At 39.3% G+C, this 23,223-nt stretch overlaps 1 protein-coding gene across 21 annotated transcripts in view; it reads right to left on the bottom strand.

Annotated features, from left to right (window-relative positions):
• Positions 1 to 23,223, bottom strand: part of abi2b (abl-interactor 2b) — a 128,919-nt gene that overhangs the window by 57,705 nt on the left and 47,991 nt on the right. For all 21 annotated transcript variants that reach the window (XM_052013544.1, XM_052016827.1, XM_052021812.1 and 18 more), the window contains one exon: positions 9,430 to 9,597. In XM_052013544.1, the coding sequence (XP_051869504.1) occupies positions 9,430 to 9,597 (168 nt within the window). The remainder of the gene's footprint in view (positions 1 to 9,429; positions 9,598 to 23,223) is intronic.

Genomic DNA, 23,223 nt, shown 5'->3' with positions numbered 1-23,223 from the left:
ATGGGTGATTGCCAGGAGGGGCAAGCAGGATTCTCCAGTGGCTGTTCCCCTCTCAAAGAAGTACATCCTTTTGGATACTGTCCGGGGGGGGGAATGGAATAGCTTCTCAGGGAAAATGACAGCAGCAGCCAGATAAGTGGCACCATGACTGCATGACTGGCTCTGTTGTACAGCAGGGTTGAGCAAAGTCTGGGTGAGCAATAGTAATAGAGAACTAAGTTAGGGACATAGATAGGCCTTTCTGTGGTTATGATCAAGACTCCAGAATGGTGTGCTGCTCCCTGATGCCAGGGTCAAGGATGTCTCCAAGTGGACACAGGACATTCTGAAAGTGGAGGGTGAGCAGCCAGAGATTGTGGTCCATTTGGGGACTAATGACATAACCAGGAAGAGAGAGGAGGTCCTGCAAAGTGAATTTAGGGAGTTAGGCAGAAAGTTAAAATGCAGGATCTCCAGCATTATAATCTCAGGATTACTCTGTGCCATGTGCTTATGAGGCAAGAAATTCAAGATTCAAGAATTCTTTATTTGTCATTGTACTGTTGCAACAACAACACAACAAGATTACGATGGCACTCCCTTGCCTAATAAAAACCAAAACAGTAAATTAATAAGAGCAATTACAACTATAAAATAAAACAAACATATTTACACAAATATAAAGTATAAAAAAATATAAAAAGGCAGTGTGCAAATGAACCATGATAATAATAATAATCAGCAGCATATCAATATATTAAATAACACCATGAGTCTAGCCAGTAAAGGGGGGAAGACATATTATGTGTATGTATGTATATATAGGTGTCAGTCCATGTTCAACAATTTAACAGCTTTGGGGAAAAAAGCTGTGTTTCAAGTCTTGTGGTGTGTGCATGTATTGTCCTGTACCGCCTACCAGAGGGGATTAATTTAAAAAGGTAGCGAGCAGGGTGAGCTGGTTCTCGAATGACGTTTAAAGCCCTGCTCCGACATCGAGCCTGATAGATGTCCTCCATCGCTGGTAACTGAGTCCCAATGATGTTTTGGGCTGTCTTGATGACCCTCTGCAGAGCCTTCTGCTTCTTCCTAGTGCAGCTGGCATACCAAGCAGTGATGCTGTATGTCAGGATGCTCTCCACTGCACACCGGTAGAAGTTCACCAGAATGTTCTGAGACAGTCTGGCTCTCCTCAATTTCCTCAAAAAATAGAGGCGTTGCTGTGCCTTCCTAATGACAGCTGAGGTGCGTATTGCCCAGGAAAAGTCCTCAGTGATGTATGCCCCCAGGAATTTAAAACTGGAGACTCTCTCCACAGCCTCGCCACCAATGAACACTGGACCAAGATCTATCTTCCTTGACTTCCTGAAATCCACCACAATCTCTTTAGTCTTTTGGGTGTTGAGAATGAGATTGTTGGCGGAACACCAGGCTGTCAGGTTTTGTACCTCATCCCTGTATGCCAATTCATCATTGTTCATGATCAGGCCAATGACTATCGTGTCGTCTGCAAACTTTATGATGGTGTTTGTTTCATGGACGGATGAACAGTCATAAGTAAAAAGGGCATACAGGAAGGGACTCAGCACATACCCCTGAGGAACACCAGTGTTCAGGGTGAGGGTGGAAGATATGTGCCCTCCTAACCTGACAGTCTGCAGACGATAGGTCAGAAGGTCCATAATCCAGTTACAGATTGTTGTATTCAGGCCCAGCCTGTGGAGTTTGGACACTAGTCTGCTGGGAATAACTGTGTTAAAGGCTGAACTGAAGTCCAAAAAGAGCATCCTGACATACGTGTCCGGTCTTTCCAGGTGCATCAGAGCAGTATGGAGGGCGAGACTAATTGCATCCTCCGTTGATCTATTTGCCCAGTAGGCAAACTGGTGCTGGTCCACGGTGGCAGGGATAGCACGTTTAATGTGCTTCAAAATCAGTCTCTCAAAGCATTTGGCTATGATCGGTGTAAGTGCAATCGGGCGATAATCATTCAGGCAGCACACATTTTTTTGCTTAGGAATGGGCACAATGATTGTTGATTTAAAACATGTAGGGACAACAGCATATGTCAGGGAGAGGTTGAAGATGTTAGTGAAAACCCCAGCTAATTGGTTAGCGCAGCCTGAAGCACACGCCCTGGTACACCATCAGGTCCGGCTGCTTTCCTTGTGTTGACACTGTGTAGTATCCTACTAACCTCAATAGTATCAAGTACCAGTCCATAAGGATCTTGAGGCAGTCTAACCATTTCCTTGCTGTAGTTCTCCCTATCAAAGCAGGCAAAGAACTTATTAAGGTCCTTTGGCAGTGAGATGTTACTGTTTACAGGCTGGGTGTCTTTCATTTTATAATCAGTGAAAGCCTGTACTCCTTGCCACATGTGACGGGGATTATTATTGTTAAAAATGTCCTCGATCCTAAGTTTGTAGTTGTGTTTTGCTGTTTTGATAAGAAGATAGTACAGTTAAATGTGTGGCTAAGGAGATGGTGCAGGATGGAGGGCTTCAGGTACATGGGTCATTGGCTTCACTTCCAGGGCAGATTGGACCCAGACAAGAAGGATGAGTTGTACCTGAACTGGAGGGCACCAATATCTTTGCAAGGAGGTTTGCTAATGCTACTCGGAAGGGTTTAAACTAGTGTGGCAGGGGGATGGAAACCAAAGCAGTAGGTCAGCAAGTGGAGGGACTGAGGGGAAGGTAGAGGTTAGGTCAAATAAGGCTGGAAGGAAGGATCGGCAGGGCTAGCTTAATGAACATGGTGGGACTGATGGGCTGAAGTGTATTTATTTCTTTTTCAATCTTTTTATTAGTTTTCAAATTAATACAGATTAATATATAACATCGATGTTTGTACATGTAATACAGAGATCAGAACAATCATGGCATAGTCATAAAGAACAATAAAATATTTTTAAAAATCTGTAGATCCCACAACCTCTTAGTAAATGAGTATAATATAAAAGAAAGAAAAAGATTATATATATATAAAATAAAGAAAAATAAAATCCCCAAATCAATAAGAAAAATTATAAACAATACATCAAACCAAACTAAACTTAAACAGAAAAACTTCAAAAAAAAAAGAACAAAAAAAAAGACTGGACTGAAATTTCTCAGTAGAAACAGAGCAATATTATGTCGTCAACTCCGTTCCTCTAACTTGGAAAGTTATTGAAAGGGGATCTATATCATGTGAAAATATTGAATAAATGGACTTCAAATATCTTCAAATTTAAGCGAAGGATCAACAGTACCACTCCTGATTTTTTCCAAGTTTAAACATGATATAGTTTGAGAGAACCATTGAAAGGTAGTAGGGGGTATTGGATCCTTCCACTTAAGCAAAATGGATCGTTTGGCCATTAATGTAACAAAGGCAATCATACGGTTAGCGGAAGCAGATAAATGGCCAGACTATCCTTGGTAATCCAAAAATTGCAGTTGTAGAGTGAGTGTATTTATTTCAATGCAAGGAGTATTACAGGCAAGGCAGATGAACTGAGGGCCTGGATTAGCACATGGAACTACAATGTTGTAGTCTTTACAGACACTTCGTTGAGAGAAAGATAAGGACTGGCAGCTCAATGTTCCAGGATTCAGATGTATCAGATGCGTTAGAGGGGGATGTAAAAAAGGTGGGAGAGTTGCATTGTTATCAGGGAGAATATCAGAGCAGCACTTAGAGAACATCCTGGAGTGCTCATCCAGTGAGGCAATACGGGTAGAGCTCAGCAAATAAAAAGGTGCAATCACTATGATGGGGCTATACTATAGGTCTCCCAATAGCCAGCAGGAGATAGAGGAACAGTTACGTAGGCAGATTACTGAAAGATGTTAAAGCAAATGAGCAAAAAACAAACCGCTGGAGGAACAAAGAAGGTCAAGCAGCATCTGCCATGGGAAATGGACAATTGAGATCATTCATCTGGATTGGTGTCTGGACTAGCCAATGTGTTCTTTTGTTTAAGGGTAGTACAGACAAACGAGGAAATAATAGGCTGGTGAGCCTTACATCAGTAGTAGGGAAATTATTGGAGAAGATTCTTAGGGATAGGATCTATTTGCACCTGGAAGGCATAAACTTATTAGGTATAGTTAGCATGGCTTTGTGCAGGGGAGGTCATGTCTTTTTTTGAGGAGATGACGAAGATGAGATTTGAGGAGATTGAGTTTTTTGAGGAGATGACGAAGATGATTGATAAGGGTAGGGCAGTGGTTGTGGTATACATGTACTTCAGTAAATCTTTTGACAAGGTCCCTCATGGAAGGCTGACCTGGAAGATTAAGGCACATGGGATCCATGGAGACTTGGTAGATTGAATTCAATACTGGCTTGGCCATAGAAGACCGAAGGTAATGGTGGAGGGGTGTTATTCTGAGTGGAGTTAGTTAGTCTGCAGACAACACAAAATTGGCAGAACTGTGGATAGTGAGGAAGGTTGTCAATGGATTCAGCAGGATATAGACCAGTTGGAAACATGGGCAGTGAAATGGCAGATAGAGTATAATCTGGACAAGTGTAAGATGTTGCACTTTGGAAGGTCAAATGTAAGGGGAAAGTATACAGTAAATGGCAGGACCCTGAGGAGCACTGATATACAGATGGATCTTGAGGTGCAAGTCCATAGCTCCCTGGAAGTGGTAACACAAGTAGATAGGATAGTAAAAAAAAAGGCATGCAGCGGACTTGCTTTCATTGATTGGGGTGTTCAATATAAAATTTGGGAAGTCATGTTGCAGCTGTATAAACCTTTGGTTAGACTTCATTTGGAGTACTGTGTGCATTCCTGTCACTGCGTTACAGAAGGATGTGGAGGTTTTGGAGAGGGTGCAGAACAGGTTCACCTGGATGTTCTCTTGATTAGAAAGTATTAGCTATAAGGAGAGGTTGGACAAATTTGGTATTGTTTTCTCTGGGGTGTTAGAGGCTGAGGGGTGACCTGATAGATGTAGAATTACAAGAGGTATGGATAGGGGAGATAGTCAGAGTCTTTTTCCCAGGGTGGAAATGTCAAATACTAGTGGACATAGCTTTAAAGTGAGAGGGGGAAAATTTAAAGAAGATTTCCAAGGCAAGTTTTTATTTTAAAAAACACACAGCAAGTGGTACATACCTTGAACCCGCTGCCAGGGGAAGTGGTGATAGCAGATACAATAGCAATGTTTATTAGGCATTTAGACAGGGGCATGAACAGGGAGGGAATAGAGGGATAAGGGATATGTGCAGGCAAATGGGATTAGTTTGGATTGGTATCATGGTCGGCACAGACACCATGGGCCAAGGGGCCTGGTCCTGTGCTGTACTGTTCTATGATCTAACTTATTTTCTCACTTTCCTAGTCCTGGCAAAGAATCTTCAACCTGAAACATTTACTGTCTCTTTTTCCACAGATGCTGCCTGGCTTCTGTGTATTTCCAGCATTTTCTGATTTTATTTTATATTTTCAGCATCTTTGGGTTTTTGCTTTTCAAACACCCACTTGATTCCTTTCTTCAAAGGAAATGTGTTACATCAAAATAGATAAGTTTGTTTCTAATTGTGCTATAAATGCACAGTCGAACAAACTGAGTATAATAGAGATGCCATGGGGTAATAAAGAATTCAGCTCAGATTGCAACATTCACCCAATTTACCCAGAAAACAAATTCAATTTCTTAAAGAAGTGAACACAATATTTGGAGACAAAGGTCTTTTTTCCATGCAGGTTCCTTTTTATTTCTGAGACATGTTCAATTGCATGTATATATGATGAGTAGTTTAAAATATATGGTAGCAGAGCAATTATTTTCCTCTTTCCGAGCTGACAAGAGATGTGCTGGACATATTCTGTGGTAGGTAACATTGTGATGAAAATTAATTTCAAGAATTGGACTAGTCTAACTCAGGAAAGGCAATAAACCCAGCACAGAGAACCAGAGATGCTGCTGTCAGCTTATGGAAGTTACATTCCCATGAGAAAGACATAGGAAAACATTCAAACCACATTGACTACAATTACAAACACCAAGCTCTAAATTAATAAACACAGATGACTCTCCTCTATTATTTCCAAAGAACTTGTATTTCAATTTTCCAAGACAAGTTCAAAAGTGGTTAGAAAGTGAAGAGTTCAAGTCCCACAGCTGAGACTTGAGCCCACAATCAAGATGACCCTTTGGTAGAGTACTGAAGGAGTGCAGCATTGTCAGAAGTGGTATTTTCTGAGGAGTCACTTTACTGAATCATGATTGGTATTAAATATTCCATAGAATTATAACAGTAGATTTGTAGTTGCCCTGCCCAATATTTATACCAATCAATAGTGGCAAAATCAAATTAACTGCTTATTATCCCACTCATGTTAGTGGGACCTTGCTGTATTCAAATAGGCTGCATGTTTTTCACATTACTGCAGCAACTACACTGCAGTGATTAAAGATTTCTGCAAATGTCAGTTGGCTTTTGGTGATGACCAATTTTCACTAGGCCCAAAGCACTATTGAGGCAGTAGGTGGTAGATATATTTTAAAGATCATTTCTTGCTCGTCACAGGACCACACAATAGACTGGGAAAGAGTTATGGAGTAGGGTATAAGAGGGAACTGAAGTGAGAGAGATTTCTCATTATAAACACAGGCAAATAAAAACAGAAAACACTAAGTACTCAGCAGGTCAGGCTGCATCTGTGGGAAGAGATGGGGCCTCATCTGAGTATTTTCAGCATTTTATGTTTTTATTTTAGATTTTCAGCAAGGTGTTTTTTAAAAATAAACAGGCAAAGATAGTTTCCAAGCTCCTAATGCTATGCAAAAGTTTATGCATTATGTCTTTTCTTAAATTGAACTAAATCAAGGAATTTTTCCCTTCCCAAGAGAAGACATGACTTGAATTAATAAAACATCTGAAACACACTGACTAAATCTCACTGTCAATAAAATAACTGCAAACTATAGAGTTACAGGACAAGGGTTGAATTAAATGTTTCTTGTTTGAAACCACCTATTAATGCTCAGAGACACTTAGCCACAAGTTAAAAAGATTCCTCACCGTTTTTTTTAAAGAAAATGTTACCCTTTTAGCACCTTTTACCTAAGAAGGTCCCAAAGTGGTTTAAATGTGCCAAACAGATTTAAACAGGAGACTTAGAAAAAATGCTTTTATGGTTACCTAAAGTATGTTTGAAAAAGTAAAAGGTTTTTTGAAGTGGTGACAATTCAAGAAGGCAGAGGGATGCTGTGCATGGAATTCCAGGAGATGGAAGTGTGATGACTTATCTTCTTCCTAATCAGTGCCAAAAGTTAAGTGAAGGTATTCTCTGGTTAGGAAAAATCAAAGAAAGAGCAGAGGTGGCCGCTCTGCATTTAAGGATTATATATGCTGTTAAAGAGTACCAATTTTACACAGAATTCACATGTTTCTCGTCAGGGTACATCATAATACTTGGCCTCAAAACTGGTGAGAAACTAAGTGCTAAGAGAGGTGCCATTTCCTGAAAAACAACATCACTTGTGTGAATTTTGCCCAATTTTAAAGCTCGCAAATATTTTGAATAATAATTAAACAAACAGTGATAGGTTATCTGATGGTTAAGAGCTATCAATGTAACATTTCAGTGAAACAATGCATAGATGGAGCTTCAGAAGAACATCTTGCACAGATGGAGCTTCATATGGATTCTCCAAGTCAATGCACAGGGGGTCAACTTATAGATATTTTAACATACCAAGGTGTGGTGCTGAGTAACACTGAGTGGATTCAATCCCCACTTTGATCTGGAAAAATGAACTGAATGTTGATCCACAAACATTTTTGGGACCTCACCTAAAATGGTTTCATTTAAAGTTTAAGTTGAAATAGGAAGTGCAAACAAACTAGTCTTCCACGGGCCATCATAGTTCATATCTAGGACTAGGCATATTCAGCAAGGATTAATGAGGAATAACTTGGAGCCATAACTGCAATTTCCTTCTCTAAGCCAGATGGCTATCGAGTTTCACTATTTGATAAACATTTGTTTGTTACATCTCAAAAGGAAATCCAATAAAACATCACAAAAAGCACAGAGATTAGCTTTTCTATTTACTCAATGAGTTTAAAGCCATCACCGTTGAGAAAAGCAGTTTGCATAAATATCAAAGACAGCATTCTGATACTGCGTTAATTTTATAATCAGGATTTTCCCTCATGTTAATAATTATCATTTTTTTTAAAGTTCATTACTGTGAAATGTTCATTACTTCACATTTCACAGTAATATTCCCAACGCTGCAGGACTGAGATCAGAAGAGCTACCCAGCATGTAGTGTGTGACAGGAAGTTGTACAATAGGCTTGACTTTTTGTTTTGTAGATGTACCTGGTATGGGAGAATTTGATAGAAAAAAAACAGAGGGAGCATTACTCTGTATTTAACCAAAATTTTTACATTTTCTTGTGACAGAGGTGTGGCTATTTGGCTCAGAGTTTGTGTTGGTTCTCAGCACAATCATGTCAATCCCATTTACTTCCCCTTAACCTATTCTTTCATGTGTACCCATCAACTCTACCCTGATTCTTCTACCACCTACCTACATAAAGGTAACCACCTAACCTACTGACCAGCAGGCCTTTGGGAGGAAACCAGAGCACTCAAGCGAAACCCATGGGTTAACAGGGAGGACATGTAAATCATCAACCCGAGATCACAGTTCTACCTAGGTCACAGGAGCTGTGAGGCACTACCTATTGTGCCATTGTGCTTCCCAAATGCTGTATCTGCTCTGGGAGCAATTTTTTTTCCCCCACAGTGCAGAGGGAAATTCACTATACATCTACTCTGAGCTTTTCCTCCCAGCATGAAGCAAATAGTGCAGAACAACATTATTACAGAACCATAATGTGTCATTCTGCAGAAGGAAAGAGCTCCCTTCACTCTACCCAAATTCATGGTCAGACAATGAGAGATACCTTCTGTATTCATTGCACATGTCTTGACAAGATACAGGAAGTTGACCTCTTCAGAACCAGATGACATAGTTGGCCCACAAAAAATGTTGTAATATTAACATGATTGGTCTAGAGGCATTGCTGTATAATAAACAGTGCAATAGTACAAGTTAATAGTGCTGCAATATGAACAAGTGGGGAAGGGCAGACAGACCTTGTCAGAAATTTCACACAAGGAAATCAAGAACTGAACATGACAGAAATGCCCACGTTGAATTGCCAAAAAAAACTGTCAAGATGACAACCATGCTCACACAAACTTCTTGATTGCTGTTCTGAGTTACACAACACCTGCAGAGAACGTACACTTCAGGGGAAGGTAAAAAGGAGAGAAAAATGAGGTTGCATGAAAAGGGAAGATTGGGAGAAAGGTTCAAAGTCTTAAATGGAGAAATACCTTGTAGAGTAAAATAAGTTATCATTCCATCTCAGCAATGCTCACTGACTAAATCAGAGGATTATGAAAGTGAGCCAAAGAGCCTACCTGTGAAATGTGGTTGATTGACGACTCCATGCGTCGGAGCTGGGATGCCTGGATATCCAGCATCTGGAGCACATTATTCGCTAATGTGTTGATCAAGTAGGCCACGCTTGCTAAGGATTGGGTTGTGTAAGCTTTGGTTTCCTCCAGAGCTCGCTGTTTATCTGCTGCCTTTAAAAAGAAGTAACAGGTTAATTATGTAATACCACAGGAAGCTCTGCTATAATAAAATAATTGTGTTCCTAAGAAACATTGCATTATAGAAACTCATGTATAAAAAGAATTGTGTTAATGGGAAAAAAGGGGATTGGGGCTAGAGAATTTCAGACTTTCAATAACAAAGTTATTTTTCCTGCAGGATTTTCAAAAATCAATGTTTTTAAGAGCTACAAGTTTATTTTGTTATTGCAAGCTAAAAATAGTAAAGGCTGCATGTTACATTTTTCGTGAAGTATCCTTGCACAAGTATCAATTGAAGTGATTGCTTATCAATTTCCAATGGCCTCCTGTGGTGAAACTCGCAGCCTGTGTTCTTGAGACAATGGTGTCTGATTACTGCAGGGAGGTAACATGGAAACAGTTTTTCCCGCTTGTCAATTTCCAAAGTGGTTCTCTAGTTCCCGATTGAAATCATGTTATAACCAATTCCGTCCACGTAATAGTGTTCCCTTATTCATCATCACATTATGTCCAATTTGAGTTATAAAAATATGCATTACAGAAGAACTACCTGTATTTCAAATACTGAAAATGTAGAAAATAGGAAGTAAAGAGTGTGATTTTTAACTGAAGGTAACTTTTGAAACGGACACATAATGAAGAGCTTTTCACAATACAGCAATACCCTTTCTTCAATATAAATGCTAAGGCTCATACTTGCAATTGCTAATTGCTGCACTGTTCAAAGGCCACTTTCAAGAATATGGCTTTGCCCAAGCACTAATTTCTCAGCAAGATCACAGAGCTTTTGCTGAATGAAGGCCAGAGATTTCCTCAAAGGAAGCAGAATATAAACGGTGACATCCAGAAACTGGACAAACAACTTGCATTTACTTAAATAAAGTTGAGGTACATCGCAAGATCCTTCACGTAATTATTCAAATCTGGAAATAGAGACATAGAAAATAAATATTAGTAGTGGTGATCAAAACTAAGTGTGAAGATAGATTTTTAGAGGGGGTATTGAAGGAGGGACAGAGAGCTCAAGAGGCAGAGTGGGAATTCCAGAGCTAAGGTCCTGGACTGATGAAGGCGCAAGCAACAATAGTGGGCAATGGAAGAGGCGATGCACAAGAAGCCGAAGTTCTAGAACTGAAATCTGAGGGTCAATGGTCTTGAAGATGTTAAAAAGATAGGGAGCAGTGAAGCAACAGATAGTTCCAAGTAACACAATGAGAACTTTTAAAGTGAAGCATTGATGAACCAGGAAGGAATTTATATCAATAAGCACAGGGGTAAATGGTGAGCACAAGTTGGTTCGGATAAGGCCAGCAGAACTTCGGATACACTCAAATTTACGGATGGTGAGAGGCTGGCCAGGAAAATACTGGAAGAATTGGGTCAAGGTGACAAAAGAATGGATTTCTTGACATGGTGACAATTCAATTGTTAAAATATGGATTAGTTAACAAGTCAGCTTGGCCAACCTTAGAATTCCAAGATATGAGAAGTCCAATGGATTCTAATCAGCAATGCATTATACGTGAATAAATTTCTACATTAGAGACATATGGCAAAACTGATGACGCAGAATTAAAGACAATGTGAGTGTGTGTGTGTGTGTGTGTGTGTGTGTGTGTGTGTGTGTATGTGTATATATATATATATATATATATATATATATATATATATATATAAGAAGCAAATGGATGCGATAGAAAATGAAGGGCAGTCTTCCAGTGGACTGAATGGGTACCACATGGTGTTGAGTGCTACTCCAGTTTGTTACTTTAATTTTTGTTCGATGATGCCTTGTAATGTCTCTGCCCCAATAAAGGCACCAAATGGGAGGAGTTGATGTGGCTTAGACAGAGACCAGTGCATTTCAGTTGGAAAATCAAATCAGTATTTGAAATGAAGTCACAAAGTGATTCACTTTGGATTATATTAACAAAGAGCTGGCGTGCGCGCGTCTATGCGCGCGCACACACACACACACACAATGGGCCTTGTGAGTTGTAAATTGGTTCTAAAAACAGCACTCATAGAAAAGTGCATTTTGCAAATGACAGCCATTTCATGAGCAGGCAAACTGTGACTCAGAATTCAAGTGATATCAGAATGACCAGACATTCTCAGGTAAAGTTCAATGTACAAGACGACAAATTAACATAGTTTGGAAAATCTAAGTAAAGGAAATACATCTTAGAGTAGACAAAGATGTAGGAAAATTAATGCTTTGCATTGGAGGTGGCTGCAGAAGTGTTTTTGTTCTCAGCGTGTGGATGATATTGCCATGGCTGCCCTTTACTGGCAATTTGATTTACAGCAATTGTTTTGGGAATATGGTTTTACAATTGAGTGGGTTGCAAGATTAGAGGCAACAGCGCTGCATGGGCATTCCATGAAGGTCACATCTGGCAGGAGTTACAGGTTCCTTCCTTGAAAAAACAGTAGTCAATCAATCAACTTGTTTTTGATAAATCAGCAGCTTTTCATGATATTTCCGATGTCAACTAGAAAGTGGCAAATTTGTTCTATTCAAATTCACAATTAGTCCTAACCTTTGTGTTATTGACAATAGGACCAAAGCTCTGTTATAGACAGAACTTAAGTTGATAGAGCAGTTGAAAGATGAAACTGAATTTTTCATTTTCATCTCAACAGAATTTACCAGATCCAAATAAGGCTGCAATTGGAGAACTGTGTCATATCAGGATACATACATGGAAAAAAAAAGCAGTGTCACGAACCAGCAACAAAAGAAACACACTGAGCATGATTCAGTGTTAAAAACTATTTTATTAATCACTACTTATGATAATACGAAAAATAAAAGTAAAAATGTAAGTATGTTAGAATTCAAAAATGTTAAACCTTGAACATTAACCCCAAAACTAAACTCTTCGTGTGTGTGTGTGGCAAAGTCCAAAACTCCCAGTTCAGGAATGGTTCTTAAAGTTCAGTTCCGCAAGCCATAAGGTGAAACATGAGCAAGGGCTTCTTCAACAACCACCGTTGTCTTAAGATAAGACGTAGACGTAGAGAAACATAGAGAGAGTAAATACGAAATCCAAATGTTCCACGATGGAACCCAAACGACACTCCAGTGTTTACTCGGTAGTGACTTCCTCACCCCGAAAAGCATCCGAATCGTGGTCGTCCACACACAAATACCTGTTTCCTTCTACAGGTCAGCAACAAAGTGAACTCCACCGGATTACTTCCAACTTCCATACATGGATTTCAGTGGCAGACACAGTTATAGTTTCTCATCCATCGATAGAGAAAACTAGCAGGCTGGTGTCTCTCTCCCTTCTCTCTCTCTCTTCTTCTGACTTCTACAACGTCATTACGTCCTTTATCTTCTATTGACGTAAGCACGCCACACACACAAATACACACACACACTCTATCTTAAAGGGACATTCACTGAGTCCATAACAGCAGAGAAAAGGTTTGAGTGCAACATTAACATGGTCATTATGGTGTTCAACTGCAAAGCAACATTTGAAAAGTCAAGTATTTTCACTTGCACAGAAGGAATCTGATAAAGGTCAACAATGAAGGAGAATAGTAATAGGATGGTTTATTGATTATTGAGACAGTAAGGAACAAACACAAATTAGTCACTAAGGATTTAAGTGTTAGAAAAAAAATCTTCACAGAAAGCAGTTAAAATATAGAATTTGCCATTACAAAGCATTTAAGAAGCACAGTCAATATATACTATGAAGTATTTGGAAAAAAAATTCAAAACAATCTAAATTATCTAATCATAATCTAACATACCTAAATTATTCTAGGCTTGCCCTGGGAGTGTTTGAAGGCAGTGTTGATACAGTCTTACACTGTATTCACCGCATACTTGCTCAGGGAATGTTTCATGCCGCAGAGTACTTGTACCTGTATTTTTATCTCTGTAACATCACCAGACACCTTTCTACCTCAACTAATCCCCTGATGTAACTTTCATCTGCCTTTGTTAACTCTAAACTAAACTATCCTTGTAACTCTCCTGGTCGGCAACCTTCCATCCTCCACAAACCTTTGAGCTCTCTCACAATGCTGTTGCCGGGTCCCGATTTGTACTGACTTCTGATTGCTCATCACCTCTACGCTCAGTGATTAATATTGTCCATCTGCACTGCACTTTCTCTGTAAATGCAACACTATATTCTGCTTTCTGTTTTACTTTTTACTACCAGGTGTACTTATGTATGGCATGATCTGTCTGGATTGCACGCAAACAGAAGCTTTTCACTGCATCGTCGTACATGCGATAAAATAACAAACCAATACGAATAGTTCCTGGACCAGCAGTACCTCCATTTAAAAATTTTCATCCTTGTTTACAAATCCCTTCTTGGCCTCACTCATTTCATTCTCCATCACTCACCCACCCCTGCAACTTCTCATGAGTCTTGCATTCCTGCAATTTTGGCTTCTCAAGAGTCTCCCATTTCAACCCCTCCTCAACTGGCAGTCAAAACCTTGGCTGCTGTAATGTTCAAATTCTTCCATCTTGTTGTTTCTCCTTGAACTCCAAGAAAATATTTTTGACCATATTTTTGGTCTTTTCTCCCATTGTCCTTTGTGGGCCCAAGTCAAATTTTAATTGATAAGGTCCTATGAATCTTCTTGCTTTACTACATTAAAAACACAATTTAAATGCTAGTTGTTTTAATTACTCTGCTAATGTTTAACTTGGGGTTCTCATTTCCAACTAAGACTTATTACCTTAGAGCTAGATCTGGTGAAAGCCAGGCCTCTCACTTGCACTGATGGGAGGATCTTGGATACATAATCAGTGAACTTTTAAAGCTTTTTGGGCTATTAAAATACACAACAGGCTTCAATAGTCCATTAAGTCAAGATCTCAGCTCTCTATCACTGAACAGCAGGCTCTTGCAAATTGAAGCTGCCAACTCTCCTAATCAAGACCACTGTGCATCTCTGTGCACTATATAATTAGAGAATCAAAGGATTTGCCATAAAAGTCAATCAAGATGTGAATAACTCCAATGTCACGGATTAGTACATATATAGATTTCCCACTCCACTATAAATGTGTGTGGAGGTTAGGGATAAGGCATGTAGGGGGATAGTGAAGAGATGAAAAAGTCATACATAATTATCTCTCAAAGGTCAGATTTCAATTTGTGCCTCAGGCGGATGAGATAATCATTATGTTGCACAGCTCGCTTGCCTCAGTTTAAGATGTATGCATGATTCACAACAACCACACTGCTAAAGAATTCTTACTGTGCATCCCTTCACTCCGAGCTCCCAGTAGGATTCCATGTAAAATGTCAACTTGCAGGGACAAACAAAAACTGAGTGAGGGGCAGGTGATAGCCAGGCTCAGTTACTGTGCCAGCTGACACAACTGAACTCAGACATCAATGGGAGGGATGCAGGAAAACAAATAGGAACAATGAGTGTTGAATATTGGGCCCTTGGGTTGATATCTAATATTACTTTTTGGCAAGGGTATGCAGACAGACAGAGCAGTTCAGGTCCAGCTACAAAACTTAGCTAGCCAAATCAACATTTTCAATGTACTCAACTGTCACTCAGTTGTAACACTTCTGCAATGATAACCTAATGAGACTCCATAGACCAAATCTTCCAAGAATTATGGCATGTTAACATCACCTACTTATTAACATATAATTTGTTAAAAATGCATACACTGGCTAATTTATGCAATATGTCATATTTGCTTTGGTAATGGCATCTTCCCCATAGGCTTATAGCTATTTACAAGTTGTCTTAAGTGCTGACCAAACTTGCTAAAGACTTGTAATTAAGAATGCGAGTACCCTTAATTAAGTGATAAATGCTAATACAATACCAATCAACCTCCAGCTCAGAAATGAATAATTTACAATGCAATTTCGTATCTTCCTGTAATCAATTGTTAGAGATTTTGAACAGCCAACTCCCTCTTAATCCTATACTTCTTTCTATACATTATTTAACAACACATTTACTCTTCTCCCCATTGTTCCAGTTTTTCTCTCGATCCACACAACTCATTGACTGAGGTAGCACTGTTGCCCTTGCCAACTACTAAGGTCCCAGTTGCTTCCAGCAAGTAGCACCAGAAAAATATTTCAAGCTGAAAATTGTATAATAAAGTTGAAAAACAATCCTTGCACAATCAAGCTCCATGCCTTAACAGAAACAGGTGTCTGCTCCTTATGTGACTGCTCCTTGCACTTTGTTTTTAGAGCAGGAAAGGGTTATCAATGTAGCTTCTTCACAGATGGATAATCTTGAAAAAGTGTTGAGAAATTTGGGAGGGGAGCTCGTTTCAAGTGAGGTGAAATGAAAAAGAAAATTGTCAAAGATCTGACAGAAACCAATTAACACACCAACACATCTTCGGGACGTGGGAGGAAACCTGCATGGTCAAAGGGAGAAGGTGCAAACTCTGCACAAACAGCACTCAGGATCAGGATTGAACCTGGGCGCCTGGAGCTGTGAGGCAGCAGCACTAACTGCTGCACCAGCCTGCTGTCAACTAACTTGCCTTTGTACAAATACTGGTAGCCTATAGCATTCTTGTACACCTTTGGTTGTCACTTCCATTTCACTGGTAAATGAGAGAATAAACACCACTGCTTGCAAACAGTTGCAAGAAGCAAAACAACAGCATCCATCAGCAGAGCATAAAACTGAATCAGCATATTAAAAGGGAAAAGAAAATGCTAAGTCAGTTAGATCAATGAGTAAGAACAGGAAACTAGCGAAGAATAAATTCTGAAAGGACACGTTTGAGTTTATGCAACCTTAAGGTTTTTGTGTGTCTGCTATTCAGATTCTCAGCACTGGCAACCAACATACCCAATAGATACACCTATATCCTTCAGCAGAATATCAACAGCAGCTCAATCACGTAAATCACTCATGAATGGCTAAACTCCTACTCACCTTGAACAATTTCTCTCCAATCATTCTGACAAATGATATGGGAGCTCATACTGCATCCACAGCTTTTATCATTAATTGCTGATTCTTTTCTTCCTCTACATCAGGATTTAACTAAAAGGTTTACACAGACAAACTTTTGGACTTGGAGACACAGTCTGCAGATGCTAAAATCTGGAGCAACAAACAAGATGCTGGGGGAACTCAGTGGGTCAAGCAGAATCTGAGGGAACTGGACAGTTGATGTTTCCGGTTGAGACCCTTCACCTGGGCTTAGCTGTCTGAGTTCTACTTCACTTCTCCCAGTGTCTTCACCTCATTGGTTCAATGAGACCACTTTCTACAGCTGCAGTTCTACAATGTCCTTTTCCCTCTGCAACGGTAGCAATTGCAGCTTCCTTCATCACAATATCATTGATAGTTTAAAAGTCTGATAGAAGAAAATTCCTATAGAAGAGCATGACAGAAACATCACCTGAAATAGTTCACAAAAATTTTGTTCAGTATCAGAAATATCCCTCAATGTTATGTCAGCGAAGATGCTGAATATTCACGATGGAAGGATGGAAAAACCTGCAGTACATTTATGTAGCATCTTTTGCATCCTCAGAATGTCTTAAAAGGAACAAAATGCATTCTATTGTGACTGTAGGAAATCCTGTAGCCAGCATGCATTATTAGGGGGGGCTCAGTGTGCACTGAAGATTTGCCCAGATTTGATTTCCGGGCTGTTGAATCTACTGCTAGTTTGCAGCATTTCATTTTCAGATTAGTTTACTGTCATATATACCAGGGTGCAATGAAAATCCTTACTCATATTAAACTCAGTAAACACTATACATGGTAATAAAAAATCGTGACGAGCACAAAACAATAGACTTGTTTTACTCATGTACCTGCATCATCATCTTATTCCGTTTCTCCAATTTCCAATCCTTTACCCTTTATATGAAATGAATGCCCATTTGTAATCTTAGCTGTTAACACACTATTTGGTTAATTTACTGATTTTCCACTGCATCAGTGAAATGCCTGGTTCTTGTTTAGACTGTAAATTAAGAGGTTAGATAGTAAATCAGCCCATTACCTTTGTGTCTGCAATTACAGATCTACTGTTTCTGTCAACATATTTATTTCAGTTTATCCTCTAGAAGAAAAAAATATTTATCCTTTAATTTTAAGTTCCAGTTAAAGAATTTATCTAAAATACCATTTTTGTTTTTAATTTGTAGACATGCTTTGGAAAACTTTGAGATGCTCATGGGTTATTAAGGTCTAGGGGCTTTAAGAGCCAATGGCGAAATGCAGTTTCCATCCTCAAAGGTTCTTCAACTCTGATCAATGAAACAACTTTCATTCATAGATTACTGAACATGTGCATTAAAACTAAACAATCCTTATGGAATATTCAATCATCCCTCAAAATGCCTTGCATCCAGTCATATTCAACCCACAAGTACAAATCACCAAGTGGCATTCATGTATCCATCTGTACCCTATCCTGGTGTTAAACAATGATACACCTATACGCACCAGTACTGCATCTCAGCAACAAACCCATATCCACCTCAAATGTTATATAGTGACATTCCTACACCCACCAGTCCCACTGTTCTATAGTGATAGTACTGTACATGTGGTGCACAATGACTTCTATATCCATCTGCACACTTAATGTTTTGGAGCTTAAATTGTTCCCTCCACATATAGCCCAATTCTGGAAGGACAAAATGTGCCACTTAAAACGTTAGATACTTTTCACATCCTTACGCTACACTGCAATAATAACATCAGAGAATTTTAAAAAAACACTGCCCGGTACAGCTTTTCAACCAGGCCTATCTAATCCTATTCAGACTTATTAACTTTTCACATATCCTTTTGTATCCTTTCGATTTTTTATCCAATTCTTTTCAAATGACACAATGATTCATTGCATTAACCATTTGCAGTAAAGCACCCACGTACTCAAGACTCTCTGACCCACCAATCAATAGGGAAAAAGCTTTACATTACTTGTCTCTAATTATTTATATTTTTGGAATTAAACTTTCTATTAAGCATCTCAACTGCAGTGAGAGAGCTCCAACCTTTCAGACTTTCTGCCATAACAGTAACTTCCTATTTAGTCTCATGAAAATCTACATAAACCCCTTTCATTAGCTTTGATACCCTTCCTGTAATGAATGCCAAGAACTGCACTGAATACTCCAATTGTAACCTAATCAAAGTGTTGGACAAATTCAACATCCCTTCCTGTCTTTTGTATTCAATGGCTTGTTCAAATTCTCTATACCACCATCCCAACTTGAAGTTACAGATCTGCACAACTTGATTGCCTGTTGTTCTGCATAGTCTTGAGGTTTCATGGCCTATCTTCTCTCACTGTTCTTCACCGCAAATTATCCTACTTAATGCTCTACAATGAATGCTTTTGCCGTGCATATTCTGCAGTCTCTTGCATTCTTTTTCTTGGCTTGCAATTTTGACAAACTTTGCTTTCACCTTTGTCCAAATCATTACAAATGACTAGAGTTCTTTTCATGACAATGCTGATCAATTCTCTTCTGCAAGTCAAAGGACTCCTGAGTCTTGAGCTAGGGGAGAAGCTGGCAATCTGTGTTGCCTGTGCCTTTAGGAATAGTCTGAGATTAATAAAGTACTCATTTCGACCCAAAATGAATGCCTACTGCAAGCAAATCTTATTTCTGTGGACTAGGAATATAGAATATAAATTAAATGGACAGGGATGAGAGAATGCTGCTGTTCAGAAAGATAAAGGGGCCCTTATATGAAATGCAGGTATACCAAGCAATTATGCAGGCTAATGGAATGTTGGCCTTCCATGCAATGGAAATGGTCTATAAAATTATAAATTTCACTACAATTGTATCAAGTGTTGGCGAGACAACACCTGGACTACTGGATACAGAGAGTTCCTAGGTTAGGACAGGGTTCCACTCCTGTGAACTGTTTGTAAGTTGGAAATAAACCAAAAACAGTGTATGGAAGAGGATAATTGAAAGAGTTGTGATGCAAGAGCAAAATAGGCACAGCCAGCTGGCCTAACTGACTCAGTGAGCTGTGAGTCTGTTCAATGCTCACAGCTCTGCTCAGCTTGATCCAGCCCTGATTGGGGGCTGGGGGGGCTGGGGGGGGGGGGGGGCTGGCGAGAGAATGCATGCAGAACTGCCCAGTTCCCACTTAACAGAAGATGCCTGCAGCCCTGCAGCAGCTGGCAAATCCATCCTGTCGGTCTCCCAGCAGCTCACTTGCAAGGGTGCCCATAAATCAGTCAGTCATAACCTCAGGAGGACCTGTACAATTCTAGTCTCCTCGTGTCAGAAGTCAGTGGCATACAGCACAGAATCAAGCCCTTCAGCTCACCACATGAATGCCAACCTTTTTGCCATCTACTCTAATCCCATTTGCCTGCATTAGGTTTTTATCCTTCTATGCCTTGCTTATTCAAGTTTAGATAGTCTATTCATTGTCTGCCTAAATGCCACTTAAATGTCATAGTTGTATCTGATTCTGCCTCCCAGATATCAACCACACAATGTGTTTTAAAAAAAACTTACCCCTCAGAACTCAATTAAAATTCCATCTTCTCACCATAAACCTACGCCCTCTTGTCTTTGATACATCTACTCAAGAAAACAGATTTTGACTATTTACCCTACCTTATAAACTGCAATCAGGTTGCTCCTCAGCCTCCTTCACTCCAGGGAAAACAAGCCCAGCTAATCCAATCTCTCCCCGTGATTCAAGTCCTCAAATCCAGGCAACATCCTGGTGAATCTCCCCTGCACTCTCTCCAATGCAATCAGATCATTCCTTTCTGGAGGAATATACTTTTCATTGGGAGAAATTCAGAAACAGTTAAAAAGATTGATTCCTGAAATAATGGGGATTATAAGGAAAGGATCAACAGGCACACCATATTCATTTGAGTTTAGAAGAATGGGAAATCATCATATTGTGACAAAAGATACTGAGGGGGATTGACATGGAAGATGTTTTTCCTTCTGGGGGCTTCCAAAACAAAGGGGCATTGTTTCAAAATAAAGGATCACCTTCTTGAGAGGCAAGGAGGAATTTCTCATTTCAGTGGGTCACAAACTTCCAGAATTCTCTCTACCAGGGAGCATTGGGGTCTGAGTCACTGAATTTATTCAAGATTGAGATAGGAATTTTGGATGGGGGTTATGGGGAACAGGCAGGAAAGTAGTTTTGAGGCGAAGATCAGAGCAACCATTATCTTATCAACAATAGAATAGACTCAAGGGGCTGTATGGTCTACTTCTGCTCTGATTTAATGTTCTTATAATCAGGAGTTATTTCCAGAATTGGCCAGCTCAAAAAGTCTGAACTGGGCTGATGATCAAGTAGAACTCAGAAATCAGGTGGCTGTAATTTAAGCTGGTCTCCTGCAATGCAGCTAGGAGGAAGGTAACATTAAAAAGCCAAATAAGTGCTTTTTGTTACAATAACTGTGTTGGAGTTGTGAGCAGTATGATCCAGATTTAAATCTAATTGAATACAGATACAAACAGTTCTCATAAACAAAGCCCATAGATTTAATCGAATACATACACCGTAAAATAAGGTTTTGACAACTAGAAATTCCCCCAATGAACAACAGCCATCGGTACAGTCTTGGAGCATAAAAAAGCTGTAATTATCATGTGATGATTATATCAGCAGTTGCTGCCTTGCTCAGGGTACATTTTACATTCATCTGGATATTCAATTGAACATCCATTTTCTTGCAATCTATTTGTACTCCAATTATTGCCTCAAGCAACTTGGTAACAAAAGAAGTCTCAGAACTAATCAGACAAGTTACTTGCATGCTAAAAATGAAGTTTGAATTCAGAAACAAGAGTGATAAAAAATAAACAAAATCTACAAACATGACAAAATTACACATAGTCCTGCATGATGAATTAGGAAGTGAGGGTGCAGACTGAGCCAGTGCCAAGGTTGGAGAGTAGCCAAATGCAAGCAACAGTAATCAAACAATCACTGAATGATAGTAATACAGCAAAGAGGGCATTTGGCTCATCACCTATGTACTGAGTTTCTGAAAGACTCCCATTCACTCATCTTTCCCAATAGCCCTAGAAAGTTTTCACTTGAAGTCTTTATCCAAGTTACTTTTTAAAAGTCATTACTGAATGATCATAGCACTCTACAAAAGAATTTGCTTCATCTAATGTTTACTACTACTACTAGTATGTCCTTCAGATATTGGCCCTTTGCCAATGGAAAGGTTTCCCTGCATTTTTAGTAAATCATTCATGATTTTGAGTTGGACACAATACTCCAGAGGGGGATGGAATCTAAGTGGGTTCTATCCTTATTTAATTATACTTTTATTATATTGATGAGAGTTTTGAGTTTCTTTACCCACTAATCTATGTTAATAAAGAGTCTTTGCTTCTTTTACTTTTCAATTCTCCCCCATTCAGCTGATTTTCTCCTGTATTACATGCACATCGAACAGAAACCTTGTTTCTTTTCGGCTTCCATTTTCAATATCTTTAGACATCCTTTTACCCTTTGGCACTATGTCAACAGAATGTACTGATACCCAAACTAACTCCTTTAGTAGGCAGTGTGCATTCATTTGCTGATCAACCTACCAACTTGTCATTCTGATTTACCCAGGACAGATCTTTTTGAGTTATTTAAATCAGCTCTCTTTCAACAGTATTTCATGAATGTAAAGATTTTGAATACCAGGAAAATGAGTGTTTGACAGAGGGTTGGGGTAGCTGGCATGCACAGAGTCAAAGTTCACTTTGTGGACACAGATACTCTCAACAAAAAACTTCTGTTTTTTAATTTCTGATCTCAGAACTGCAGCTGAACTAAAATTCAATTCTCATTGTGCTCACGACACATCCTACGCCATCAGACTGAACAAAGCTACTACTGTCATACATTGGATCATGCCATCTGGATTGTGTACCCACAATCATCCACTGTGCAACTTAACGACCAGCATCTCATCTCAAAATATTAACCTTCTTGTTCTCCATAAGAATCATTGATCAAGTTTGGAGAAAAGCAGCCCTTCAAAGCAAAATGTTCAAAATTGGGAACAAAATTTGATGAGATGGTGACTGGACACTTAAGCTGCAGTGTAGAAGTCTGTATTTCTGCAATCCTGTTAGATACAACACTGGAAGTTCTAGATCAGAAGCAAAAAGACAGATCTCCTTTTCTCTGTCCATCACTTCAAAAGGCAGACGTAACAGGCAGTGACTTGTGCATCCAATCCAGTTGAGCACTACAGAGAGTACAGCAAACCCAAACTGCCCTGATCAATCTACATCGAGAAGGTTCACGAGGAAATTATTAAGTTGATCTATGCACAAGTGTCTCCACCCAAACTGGAGGTGAAGATGCAAAGGAACATAGCCTGTACCATCCAATACTTAAAATAAAAATCAAGAATGTGATGTTAACTTGATAAGTGGGGTGATCCTGCAAAGAAATACATTATTCAGTATACTGCCATTTAGAAGTCCACCATTATATTCTTTTTCTCCCAATGGTATTTGATTATGTAACATAATCACCTGGCGTAACACACACAAAAAGTGCTGGAGGAACTCAGGTCAGGCAGCATCTACGGAGAGAAATAAACAGTCAACGTTTCAGGTCGAGACCCTTCATCAGGACTGGAAAGGA

This window comes from Pristis pectinata, chromosome 1 (assembly GCF_009764475.1).
Source record: "Pristis pectinata isolate sPriPec2 chromosome 1, sPriPec2.1.pri, whole genome shotgun sequence".
Classification (NCBI taxonomy): domain Eukaryota; kingdom Metazoa; phylum Chordata; class Chondrichthyes; order Rhinopristiformes; family Pristidae; genus Pristis; species Pristis pectinata.
Note: the sequence above shows the minus strand (reverse complement) of the source record. Positions and strands in the feature narration are given on the sequence as shown.